We start from the raw sequence: 13,894 nt of genomic DNA, 5'->3' as shown, positions 1-13,894 counted from the left end.
GACCAACTGTCAACATTAACTCTTGGCATTGGCCAGCCAAAAATGTAATGTGTTATTAAATGCATGTTGACTGGCATTATTTGGCATATATTTAATGTTACCCCTCAAACTGTGAGACATATTTAAACAAACTTCTGCCAGTCAGTCGGGCTAACAACGGCCCACTGTTTACATCATGGCCTGTCAATGTATATACTGTATTAATAGATTGTCACCTGAAAGACTGATTTTTGTTGTTGTTTTACTTTGTTTTTCTCGAAGCTGCGTTGACATAAATCCAGAGAGGGGAACCAAAGCTAGGCATGGCAAAAACCAAGCAAGAAGAGTGGCAGGACGGTACGAAACAAAGCAGCAATGGTTTATCCTCGTCGGTACACTCATCCAGAAGCTTGGTGATGTCAAGTGGGTCTTTGTGTGATTTTACGCATAAGCCCAAACACATACGTTGTGGGTTTTTTTTTTGATTTTTTTTTTTTCGAGTTTACAGTTTTTATAGCCATTAGTGTTAAGTTTGTCCAACGCTGTTTGTCTTGCAATAAAAAAAGTTTGAAAATGAATTACTTTTCTTTTGTCTTTATAATTGATGATGATGATGGTAGTGGTGATAATAATAACAACAACAATAATAATAATAATAATGTGATGTGAAACATATAATTATTATTATCAATAATAATAACATGATGATAAGATAAATGACAAAAAAATAGTCAACATGCTGTAAATAGTCTTTTTGTAATGTAAAAAAATACAGTATATTATTCATCAAAATTACAGTATTTTACTGGCAGCAGTCATCCTGTAAAATACTACATAAAACATAATTTCTATATTATGTTGCTGTTATCAGCAATCTTACAAAATACAGTGTTTTACTGGATATTAATTTACAGTATTTTTTCATCCCATTAAAATAAAACCTGGTCCTTCATGTTTTCTTTCAAGAATTTAACCAATCTTACAAATTCTGCCTGGGTAATCAAACATATGAGCACAACTATGTGTTTCCTAATTTACGAAATAAAAGTAGGGCTGTGAATTTCAAAATAAGAGCAAGTAAATAAAAAAAAGGATTACGTGTTCAAATAAAGTGGTTAACTACAGAATAATTCTTTGAAAAAAACAACATACAGATAATACTTCATGTTTTAATCATATGGGTAGAAGCAAAATTACCCATTGTAATAATGCATTATACATAGGTAGAAGGGTTTTCCAGAATTTTGAGGTCAACTTTGGGGGTGCGTATTATACATGGGTGCACATTATACACGAGAAATTACGTGAATTATGGGTAAGTCAATTTTGGGCCAGCCAAGTGCTTTAATGTGTTTATAAAAGAAGAAGAAGAAGCTTTACTTAGTACACCTTTTAACAACAACTTTTATATACATTTTGTAAAAAAACATGAAAAAGGATGTTATTATCAAAAAATATTTAAAACAAAAAAATAAAATGAAAATTGGCGGCACGGTGACCAACTGGTTAGAGCGTCAGCCTCACAGTTCTGAGGACCGGGGTTCAATCCCCGGCCCTGCCTGTGTGGAGTTTGCATGTTCTCCCCGTGCCTGCGTGGGGTTTCTCCGGGCACTCCGGTTTCCTCCCACATCCCAAAAACATGCATTGTAGGTTAATTGACAACTCTAAATTGCCCGTAGGTGTGAATGTGAGTGCGAATGGTTGTTTGTTTGTATGTGCCCTGCGATTGGCTGGCAACCAGTTCAGGGTGTACCCCGCCTCCTGCCCGATGATAGCTGGGATAGGCTCCAGCACGCCCGCGAACCTTGTGAGGAGAAACGGCTCAGAAAATGGATGGATGGATGGAAAATGAAAATTGTCACTCACATACACAAAGAAAAAAAATTAATTCAGCACCAGTGATCCATATCAGAATCAGAATCAGAATCAGAATCAGAATCATCTTTATTTGCCAAGTATGTCCAAAACACACAAGGAATTTGTCTCCGGTAGTTGGAGCCGCTCTAGTACAACAAACAGTCAATTTACAGAACACTTTGAGGACATAAAGACATTGACAAAAACAATTGTGCAAAAAGATGCAGAGTCCTCTAGCACTTAGAGCAGTTCGAACGACTAATATTGCAATAGTCCGGTGCAATGACCATTGTGCAAAGGGCGCTGAGACTTCAAGGAGTGTATGCGGTTTAAAGTGACGAGTAGTGCGATCATCTGGGACAATGTCGGTTGTGCAAATGTTACAGATACTCCTCAATCAGTGTGCAAATGGAGCAGATGCTACTCTGGCATGAGTGGCCAGTATATGCAAATAGTGCAGCATGGCGAGACAACTACAGTGAGTGCACAAGTAATACATAATTGGCCCCACAGAAATGTGACAACGAACTCAAGTCAAAAAATTGCCACCTTGTTGTAATGGAATTATAGGTTAGGTGTTTAAGAAGTTGATCGCAAGAGGGAAGAAGCTGTTGGAATGTCTACTAGTTCTAGTTTGCGTTGATCGGTAGCGCCTACCTGAGGGAAGGAGCTGGAAGAGCTGGTAACCGGGGTGCAGACGGTCCGAGAGGATTTTGCACGCCCTTGTCTTAGTTCTGGCAGCGTGCAAGTCCTCAATGGTGGGTAGGGGGGTACCGACAATCCTTTCAGCAGTTTTGATTGTCCGTTGCAGTCGGAGTTTGTCCTTTTTTGTAGCAGCACCAAACCAGACTGTGATGGAAGAACACAGGACTGATTCGATGACCGCTGTGTAGAACTGTGTCAGCAGCTCCGGTGGCAGGCCGTGCTTTCTCAGAAGCCACAGCAAGTACATCCTCTGCTGGGCCTTTTTGAGGACGGAGTTGATGTTGTTCGCCAGGTCCTGAGAGATTGTAATTCCCAGGAACTTGAAGGTCTCGACGGTTGACACAAGGCAGCTGGACAACGTGAGGGGCAGCTGTGGCGAAGGATGCCTCCTGAAGTCCACGATCATCTCTACCGTCTTGAGCGTGTTCAGCTCCAGGTTGTGTCGCCCGCACCACAGCTCCAGCCGCTCCGCTTCCTGTCGATATGCAGACTCGTCACCGTCCTTGATGAGGCCGATGACAGTGGTGTCATCTGCAAACTTCAGGAGCTTGACAGTCGGGTTCGCTGAGGTGCAGTCGTTCGTGTAGAGAGAGAAGAGCAGCGGAGAGAGGACACAACCTTGGGGCGCCCCAGTGCTGATGCTGCGTGTGGATGAGGTGGCCTCCCCCAGCCTGACCTGCTGTGTCCTGCCCGTCAGAAAGCTGTAAATCCACTGGCAGATGGCAGGTGAGACGCTGAGCTGGAGAAGCTTGGTTGAAAGGAGTTCAGGGATGATGGTGTTGAACGCTGAGCTGAAGTCCACGAACAGGATCCTCGCGTAGGTCCCTGCACTGTCGATGTGTTCTAGGATGAAGTGAAGTCCCATGTTGACTGCATCATCCGCAGACCTGTTCGCTTGATAGGCAAACTGCAGGGGTCCAGCAGGGGACCTGTGACACTCTTGAGGTGGTCCAGCACGAGACGTTCAAACGACTTCATGACCACAGATGTCAAAGCGACAGGCCTGTAGTCATTCAGACTAGAGATTGCAGGTTTCTTGGGGACTGGAATGATGGTGGAGCGTTTGAAGCAGGATGGAACTTCGCACATTTCCAAAGATCTGTTAAAGATCTGAGTGAAGACTGGAGCGAGCTGGTCCGCGCAGACTTTGAGGCAGGATGGGGACACATGGTCCGGTCCTGTTGCTTTGGTAATCTTCTGTTGTTTTCACCTACTAAGCACAAAACATCACCACAATATCCACAAATGCATCCAGAATAAAGGGTGTGCTCCACCCTTAGACGGGCTGAGGCCAATCCAGCGAAGCAGATCAGTCAAAGTAGCTCCAACCATCTTATTTTTCCTGCTTTTCCATATAGCCAATTTTGCACTTGCGAACATAAAATTAATTAACACCACAGTTTTCATTCTTTGTTGGGAATAAGTTGGTCCAAAATAAAGAGGAAACCTCTCCCAAAACCCCCACCCACTCCTTTTTTATTTATTTAATATTTTAAAAAGACCAGCCAACCGGGGACATAGAAGCACTAAGTGGTCCAACGTCTCTGCCTGTAAACAAAATAGACAACTTTCCCCAGTGCCAGGGTCAAAGTGAGCTCTGTATCTGTTCGTAGCTATTATTCCATGTATAATCCTCCATTGGATGTCACCCATCCGTTTTTCAACAGGAGGCTTATACAGGACCCACCAGCTGCCTTTTGGAGAAAATTCTGAACCAAACACCCCTGTCCACCTCGACTCTGACTCCAGAGAGTGATCCATTGTTCAGCACCTTTACACAACTCCCATGCAGCTTCTTTCCACAACAAGATCTTAAGTTCCCAAGTTGCGGAGTTTTCAGGGACAGTAAGGTTCCACTCTGCTCTTTCCATTCCCCCACAGCAGGACTCACGCCAAGAGAAGGAAAGATGTACTCAGCCCCTCACTCCATTGGTCAGCTAAATCACTGTTCCGTATAAAGTCCTGGTGTTTTGCTGACAGCGACAGCCACACCTCCTTCACCAGACCATTTAGAACTTGGTTGGAATGGACACCAGTCCACTAAGCCAGTGTCTCTGGTGATGTCTTTGCAATCCCTGCCGCCCTGAAAGTGCTTCTTATGTGTCAGACAAAAAAGCACTCACAGGTAGAAAAGCATTATTGAATAGTGGCTCTTCAAACAACCACAATCCAGGCGCTGCAGAAGCTCGAGTAAAGTTCAAAATCTCCCAAGCATCAAAGACAGAACTGTTCAAAGATGTCTGTCCCTCTTGACTGTAGGCAGAGGACAACAGGAACAGATGTTTGTCGTAACCCAGCTGTCCGGCCTTCTGAAGTAGAATATGAGTGACTGCTGACCAGCAGAGAGAATCTTTGTACAACTGCTGCTGTGCTTCCTGTAAACGAAAAGGAGCCATCCTGGAGGCAATGTCTATGAGGCCCTGCCCACCTTCCATCACAGGGAGATACAGGACCGACGCTCTCATCCAGTGTTGACCAGACCAGAAGAGGTCCACCAGCAGCTTCTACAACTGTTTAATCAGCCCTGGTAGGGGTGTTAACACCTGAAGTCTGTGCCACAGAAGAGAGGTGTCGAGATTGTTTACAATCAGATTTCTTCCCCTGTAGGACAGCTGTGGTAGCAACCATTTCCATCTAGACAACTTAGCCTGCACTTCTCCCAGCACAAGGCCACCAGGAAGACCATACTCAGTCTTGTGTGTTAGATTACGTACCCAACATGCTTCACTTTCTTCCCCAATTTAACTTGGCTAAGGAGGCCTTTTCATACAGTGTTAGATTTTATCTCAGTGCCTCTAAGTCCCCATGTCCCCGGACCATTACATTCATGTCATCAGCATAAGATGGCACGACTATGGCGGAGGGGCTATAAGTCATCTGTGGGAGACACAGACCTTTTAGATTTTTCATAAGTCTAAATGGAGAGGCTCGATAGCAAAACTGTACAGAAGACCCGAGTTAGGCCAGGTTTGCCTAATCCCTCTACTGACCATTACTGGTCGGCTCAGTCCTCCCCCAACCTTATCTACACAGCATGCACGCCTGTGCAACAGCTTCACCCATGATAGAAAAAGCTCCCCAACTCCGAATGCTACCAATGTGGAAAATAAAAAAGAATGGTCCAAACGATCAAATGCTTTTTCTTGATCAGTAGAAATGATGCCGACATCAACACCGTAGGCCTTGCACACATAAAAAAATGTCTCTCATTAAAAATAAATTGGATCTGCGAGGGACGCAGTACGACTGGTCTGCACCAATTACAATATCAATGCTTGGATGGCAGCATATGTTTCTCCAAAACCTGTATGTACCTTTCAGCATTAATGGTGCCTTCACAGATGTGTAAGTTACCCATGCCATTGGCACTAACACAGCCACATACCATCACAGATGCTGGCTTTTGAACTTTGCGTCCATAACAGTCCTGATGGTTCTTTTCCTCTTTGGCCCGGAGGACACGACGTCCACAATTTCCCCGAACGTTTTGAAATTTGGATTCGTCGGACCACAGAACACTTTTCCACTTTGCATCAGTCCATCTTAGATGAGCTCGGGCCCAGAGATGCCGGCGGCATTTCTGGGTGTTGCTGATAAATGGATTTTGCTTTGCATAGTAGAGTTTTAAGTTGCACTTACGGATGTAGCGCCGAACTGTATTTACTGACATTGGTTTTCTGAAGTGTTCCTGAGCCCATGTGGTGATATCCTTTACACATATATGTCGGTTTTTGATGCAGTGCCGCCTGAGGGATCAAAGGTCACGGGCATTCAATGTTGGTTTTCGGCCTTGCCGCTTCCATGCAGTGATTTCTGCAAATTCTCTGAACCTTTTGATGATATTATGGACCGTAGATGATAAAATCCATAAATTCCTTGCAATTGTACGTTAAGGAACATTTTATCTCGACTATTTTCTCACGCACTTGTTCACAAAGAGGTGAACCTCGCCCCATCGTTGCTTGTGAATGACTGAGCAATTCAGGGAAGCTCCTTTTATACCAAATCATGACACCCACCTGTTCCCAATTAGCCTGTTCACCTGTGGGATGTTCCAAACAGGTGTTTGATGAGCATTTCTCAACTTTCTCAGTCTTTTTTGCCACCTGTCCCAGCTTTTTTAGAACGTGTTGCAGCCATAAAATACAAAGTTAATGATTATTTGCTAAAAACAATCAAGTTTATCAGTTTGAACATTAACTATGTTGTCTTTGTAGTGTATTCAATTAAATATAGGTTGAACATGTTCTGTAAATCATTGTATTCCGTTTTTATTTGTTTAACACAACGTCCCAACTTCATTGGAATTGGGGTTGTACATTAACAAAATTAAACAATCCTCCCTGGCTACCATCAACATGCCGAGCCTGCTCTGTTATGCAGAGATCATCTGTGTTTACATTGCCAGCAGCCTTCAGCTGCTGTCTCACATCACTAGTCTGCGCCATTTCCATCTGCAATACTATGCTATTCTGTAATTTGCATGTCATTCTTACGATCAACATTCTCAATAATGGCATGTCTTTCCTCTACTTTCGCCTCCACCAATCCACGGCTTTCAGCAGAGGATACCTCCGGCTTAGAGAAGGCATTCACACACGTAGAGCCCACCCCAACGGGGTTAGGCTCAGCAGTCCGCTCCTCAACGTCAGCGACCCCGGCTTCCACGACCGGACCTGCCTGGGCGCGATCCTTGTAGCTATCAGCAGCAGCACGTCTCACTGTAGCATTTATATGCAGGGACGCCACCCGTCTATGTCCAACATCTTCACACTCAAAGCATTTAATGCTTCCCGAGCTCGCATACAACATATACCGTATTTTTCGGACTATAAATCGCATTTTTTTTCATAGTTTGGCTGGGCTTGCGACTTATACTCCGGAGCGACTTATATGTGAAATTATTAACACATTACTAGATATGATTTGGAGTGACACTGTTGGTTTGGTAAACTTGTTAGCATCTTCTTTATGCTATAGTTATCTGAATAACTGTTAATAAGTTACGTTAACATTCCCGGCATGTTTATGCATCATGTAACGTTAGCTGAATGAGTTACGTTAGCATACCGTACACCTATTCAGCCTTTTGTTCTCTATTCTATTTTTATTTTAAATTGCCTTTCAAGATGAAATGTCTGTTCTTGGTGTTGGATTTTATCAAATGAATTTCCGCCCAAAAATGCGACTTATATTTCAGTGCGAATATGTTTTTTCCTTCTTTATTATGCATTTTTCGACTCATAGTCCGGAATATACGGTACATTTCCTCCTCATGACTAACATGGAAAGAAAGACCTAACGTCTGAGTTGGAGAGTCTAAGAATGTGAAAACCTGTCGTCTCAGTGACTGAACATGCTTCAGTTTTTTATCCCTACATCCTAGCCCAACTTTACGAAAACCACTAGCAAACTTACCAATACGCTTCAGCTCCCGTTCCAGTGCCTCGTTCGGGATGAACGGGGGGACGCCCGACACAGTGATCGGTGTTGACGGTACGGCCAGCGGGGAAACTGGGATAAACTCGTCATTTAGAATTAATCCATTCGCTATAAGTTGACACGTTTTTGCTGTTTAAAAAACACGAACACCACTTTATTCATGCGGGATGCACATGAGATATGCATATATTTCACCTGTTTGCCAACAGCCAACAGCACTTGCTCCACTGTGAAGCTGGGCTGTGGCACAATCCGCATGCCATGCCCCAGAGACGGTAGTGTCTCAGGCGGCGCCATCCTTGCCACGAGGCACGGACAAAACGTATGAAAATAAGACAAAGCTTTGCATACACACCAAAAGCCTGCACCATGAGATACAATAATCACAATTTTCATACATATACAAATTTGTTTGTCTAAACCTCCCTTGCACTTCCATGAACACACCACCGCAGAAGAAGAAGAAGAAGGCAGTTTATGCATATTCACACAATGACCTCTGCTTTTAACCCTTCACAGTACTTAACTACACAGCGACCTCCTTCTAGTTCCACTCTTTTCTTGCCATCCATCCAATTTGCATACCGCTTATCCTCACTAGGGTCACAGGCAGGCTGAAGCCTATGCCAGCTGGCTCTGGGCAAAAGGCAGGGTACACCCTGAACTGGTCGCCAGCCAATCGCAGGACACATACAAACAAAGAACCATACACACTCACATTCACACCTACGGGCAATTTAGAGTTTTCAATTAACCTACCACTGCATGTTTTTGGGATGTGGGAGGAAATCGGAGTACATGGAGAAAACCCACGCAGACACGGGGAGAACATGCAAGCTCCACACAATGCGAGGCCAGATTTGAACTCGCAACCTCAGAACTGTGAGGCAGATGTGCTAACCAGTCGGCCACAATATTTTTTTCCAAGTATTCATATTTATTCCTCTAATCCACCCACTAGACTCTTAAGAGGCTAAGGCACAGTCGGCAGACTTTGCTCAAACTAATACAACATACCACCCCACCATCTCCTCACATCTGTCTCAATTTGGAGATTGTGTTCAATATTTCATGGATTTTGTCACAATAACAAACACAACTACACTAAAACAAGCAATTCTCCATTGAGTTGCTTTATATAGAGTTGTGGATTTGTATCACTGAGATGAACATTTACGTGACTATCAGTTGGAGGTCAGTCGCATACAATTCTTACAGCATGCAGATTGAGACAAACTATGTTTCTTCTGGACTGTAAAATGTTTTGTTTTTTTTACACAGTTCTGTCTGGACTTTGAGTGTTTCAAGGCTGTAGGCTGACTTTCACAATTCACTAATTTATCTGATTGGAAACATTTTCTGAATAATACCAGTCCTGCCTCACAGCTCAAAGCAGCTACTGATAAACTACATCCATCCATCCATCCATTTTCTGAGACACTTCTCCTCACTAGGGTCGCGGGCGTGCTGGAGCCTATCCCAGCTGTCATCGGGCAGGAGGCGGGGTACACCCTGAACTGGTTGCCAGCCAATCGCAGGGCACATAGAAACAAACAAACATTCGCACTCACAGTCATGCCTACGGGCAATTTAAAGTCTCCAATTAATGCATGTTTTTGGGATGAACCCAGAGTGCCCGGAGAAAACCCACGCAGGCACGGGCAGAACATACAAACTCCACACAGGCGGGGCCGGGGATTGAACCTGGGACCTCAGAACTGTGAGGCTGACGCTCTAATCAGTCGTCCACCGTGCCGCTGACAAACTACAATGTCATTTTATTTATTATAGAACCACATCATCTGCAAAAAGCAGAGATGCAATACTGAGGCCACCAAACCTCCTCTACGCCTCAGATGCACCTAGAAATTCTGTCCATAAAACATATGGACAGAATCCATAAAACATATGGACAGAATCGGTGACAAAGGGCAGCCTTGGGCGAGTCCAACCCTCACCGGAAACGAATCTGACTTACTGACGGCAATGTGGACCAAACGCTGACACTGGTAATACAGGGACCGAACAGCCCAGATCAGGGGGTTCGGTACCCCATACTACCAAAGTACACCCCACGGTGGAACGCCTTCTCCAAGTCCACAAAACACATGACTAACATGCACCCTCGAGGACCCTGCCGAGGGTGTAGAGCTGGTCCACTGTTCTACGGCCAGGACAAAAACCACACAGCTTCTACCTGAATCTGAGATTCGACTCACCCAATGGGTGCAGGCCCGGCCACCAGGTGCTCGCCTTCGAGCCCCACCTCCAGGCTGGCTCCAGAGGGTGGTCCCGGTGACATGCATCCGGGCAAGGGAAAACTTCTTCCTGTATTTTTATACATCATAGGGGTCTTTGGAGCTGTGCTTTGTCTGGTCCCCCACCTAGGACCTCTTTGCCATGGGTGACCCCCGCCAGAGGCATAGCGCCTCAGACAACTTAGCTGCTGGGATCATTGGGATACACAAACCCCTCCACCATGATAATGTGATGGCTCGATTTAACAACAATTTAACTGAGCAAGATGTCAATTTGACCGATTGGTGGAGCAGTGCTGCAGTCAGTGGAAGATAAACAAAGAATAAAAAGGAGATGTTTGCAAATGAAAGTTTAGAACTAAATATGTCAAAGATACTTTGGCCTCCTCAGGTCGCGTGCATGTGTGTGTGTGTGTGTGTGTGTGTGTGTGTTGTGTGTGTATGTGCATGGAGATCAGTTATCCTAGTTTTTCCCATGAGCTATATATAGCAGCTGGGCCACAGCAACCTCCCATATCCAGTTGATGTTATAATTGTGTGTCCTTTGGTCTGTGTGTGAGTGTGTGTGCGTCTCTGTGTGTGTGTGTGTGTGTGTGTATGTGTGTGTATTTGGGTGTGAGATACAGTGGCCATTGTCTTGGACCTGCTCTGTATGTCTTTATATCTCTATCCACCAGCTCTGTCTTAATCTTTGTGCTCTAGGCTACACCACAGCATGCATCCAAACACAAACAGGCGCAAGCAGCACAAAATCTACACACACAGGCACGCACAAATACAGGAGAGAATATTAACGAGTAGCCCGAGAAAAGGGTTGTCATCTCGAGAGACAAAATTGATATCTTGATATATTCCAGTAGTCCACATTGTGAATGCATGTCATTATACCTGACTCCCAGCAGCAAGCCAACACACAATGGGAAAAGTGTGTAGTAAATACACTTTAAGTATGAAAGGGGATTTTGCTTTTTGCAGCCTTTGCACCCTACAGCGGCAATGGGAAAAGCAAGCCTGACTCCTCTCGCCCTAAACTACACACTTGTTGTTCATTAGTCTTACGGCCATTAGAGGTGTGAACCACAAGGTTGGGAGGATGTTCTCTGAGGAGGAGCATGGCATCCTGTATGTGTCAAGGAAATCCTGAAAAAGGCACTTTCCAGTTCCTTAGTGTTATATTGATTAGAGGTTTTGTATAGTGTGTGATGTGTCCTGTTTTATCTTAGTGTATTCCTACACCTTTCAGAGCTCTGGTGGGTATGTGACTGATTATAGCATTCTACAGTGGACTCTCAGAATGGTTAAGCTCTGAATCAGCTGGTTGGGTGTTTTCCTTTGCATTTTCCCAGAGCTAAGCCACAGACAAAATCGTAAAGAAGACAATATAATTAAAATTTCACCATTATGAAAGCATCAGCCACTTGTATTACCTTTTTGGTGAAGTCCATGGCTTTGAGGATGGAAAGGTTGAGCGTCTCCAGTGAGGCCAGAACTCCCTCGTAGTCCCCCATGTGCTTGGCAAAGTAGTCTGAAATTATTAGCACCCTTCCATGAAAGACAGCATTAATTAATTATGCAGAGCTGCCATCCTATAGAAATTCACTTCCCAAACATCCATCCATTTTCTGAGTCGCTTCTCCTCACTAGGGTCGCGGGCGTACTGGAGCCTATCCCAGCTGTCATCGGGCAGGAGGCGGGGTACACCCTGAACTGGTTGCCAGCCAATCGCAGGGCACATACAAACAAACAACCATTCGCACTCACATTCACATTCACACCTACGGGCAATTTAGAGTCTCCAATGTATGCATGTTTTTGGGATGTGGGAAGAAACTGGAGTGCCCGGAAAAACCCACGCAGGCAAGGGGAGAACATGCAAACTCCACACAGGCGGGACCGGGGATTGAACCCGGGTCCTCAGAACTGTGAGGCTGACGCTCTAACCAGTCGCCCACCGTGCCGCCACTTCCAAAACAATTTGCCCAAACTTGTCTGAATTTCCGTATTTTCAAAATTTTGTCAAGATTATTACCGTGGGACATTTGTTGCAGTTTAATATCTAATAGGATAAAAAAAATTATGCATACGGTTCACAACATAATCACAACTCTATAATCGTAACCGTTAATAAACTATGGCTTCAATATTTGTTATTTTAATGTTTTTATTGCATCAACTTTGTAATGGTGGACGCAGTTGCAGCTTGAATCCAAGTATATGAGATTTCAACGTGCCATCGTCAAAATTATCTGTGGTATCTGCTTTTACCAATTCTCTTTTCAACCTTGGTTAAAAAAAAAACAAAAAAACATTAAAAAGCAAGTCTATTATCAGATTAATCAGATCTCAAAAGTCAATTAAAACTCAGCACTCTATTTTCCAAACAAACAAATAACTTGCTGATACATTGAATTAGACAGTTTATGCATGTACAATAGTTGAGATTTTCTTATGAATATACTTGTATAGATGTCTTCTATTGCATGCTATTTACATTATATATTATTATTTCCTATATCCACTATTCTTACTGATATGATGGAAATTTCCCAATGATGGGACGAATTCAGGTTATATTACAAATACTTATTAATAATAATATACTTTTAACCTTACCCTGTTCTCAGATGACGTCTCCAGTGACATATTAATTCATTTTCCAGTTCAGAGCCAGTGAATTATTTTACATTTATACTGTAACCCCAGATGCGTATTAATTGGCCTGTTTTTTGTTTTTTTTTGTTTAAACTTGGTTTAGTCTCTGCTATAACGTGGTTCCAGCTTGACCTATGTGACAAGAGTACTGTATCACCCAATCACTGATTTGGGAGTTTTACGACTTCATGATACGATAGCTTAGCAATTGGCATCATGCTTTTCCATCTTTTCCTACCCACTCCTCACCCTCCCTTTGTGATAACGTAAACGATACGCGTGAGAAGCATGGTAAGAAGTGTAGTTTATTTGCTAACATGGAGGCAATGATTTGTGACTTAAAATGTGTTGACACCGGACACAAATACAACTTTAGCAACCACGACTCGACAGTCAGGGGGGCGTAATAAAATACCATGCAACCAAGCAGCTTTTTTTTCCTCTTTTTTTTTTTTTTTTAAACAATATCGTGTTTATTTCATCAAATTCATTAATGAAATTTTCATCATAGTGGGTGGACACAGCACCGACTGGCCAGTAATGTCGGACGCTGGATTTTTTTCCACCCAAATATCGGGAACAATCGGTGTTACAGCTGTAATGAGTCAACCTTCGGTGACTTCCGTAACAATACGCGGATGTTCTGTAACACTTGGCAGCTCTGATTATGTTGCGCAGAAAAAAGAAATGATAATAATAATTTGTAACACATTTTTATTTATTATTACTATTGTCCCTTTGAAGTCATTGCTGTGACCAATCCCTTTACCCTGCATGTCGTTTTCTCTAAAAGGGAAATAACAATTTTGTCCACGTGTATCCAAAGTGGCATCATGTTGCTGAAAGAATAACATAGAAACAGGAGAAGACCCTGAAGAAGAGTACTGTCATGATACTGTTGAAAAAATGAGATGCTCATTATGAAAACAAGTGAAGGCGACCTCTGCTTTTTTAATATGCAATACAATAATGTTAATGCCCAAGTCAGACAAAGTTTGTAC

General features: G+C 43.4%; 1 protein-coding gene across 1 annotated transcript in view; it reads right to left on the bottom strand.

The window, feature by feature from the left end:
• Positions 1 to 13,894, bottom strand: part of necab2 (N-terminal EF-hand calcium binding protein 2) — a 179,971-nt gene that overhangs the window by 79,173 nt on the left and 86,904 nt on the right. The window contains exon 5 of the mRNA XM_061676991.1: positions 11,669 to 11,766. Coding sequence (XP_061532975.1) covers positions 11,669 to 11,766 — 98 coding nt within the window. The remainder of the gene's footprint in view (positions 1 to 11,668; positions 11,767 to 13,894) is intronic.

The sequence above is a fragment of the Phycodurus eques genome, chromosome 5, assembly GCF_024500275.1.
Source record: "Phycodurus eques isolate BA_2022a chromosome 5, UOR_Pequ_1.1, whole genome shotgun sequence".
Taxonomy (NCBI): Eukaryota; Metazoa; Chordata; class Actinopteri; order Syngnathiformes; family Syngnathidae; genus Phycodurus; species Phycodurus eques.
Note: the sequence above shows the minus strand (reverse complement) of the source record. Positions and strands in the feature narration are given on the sequence as shown.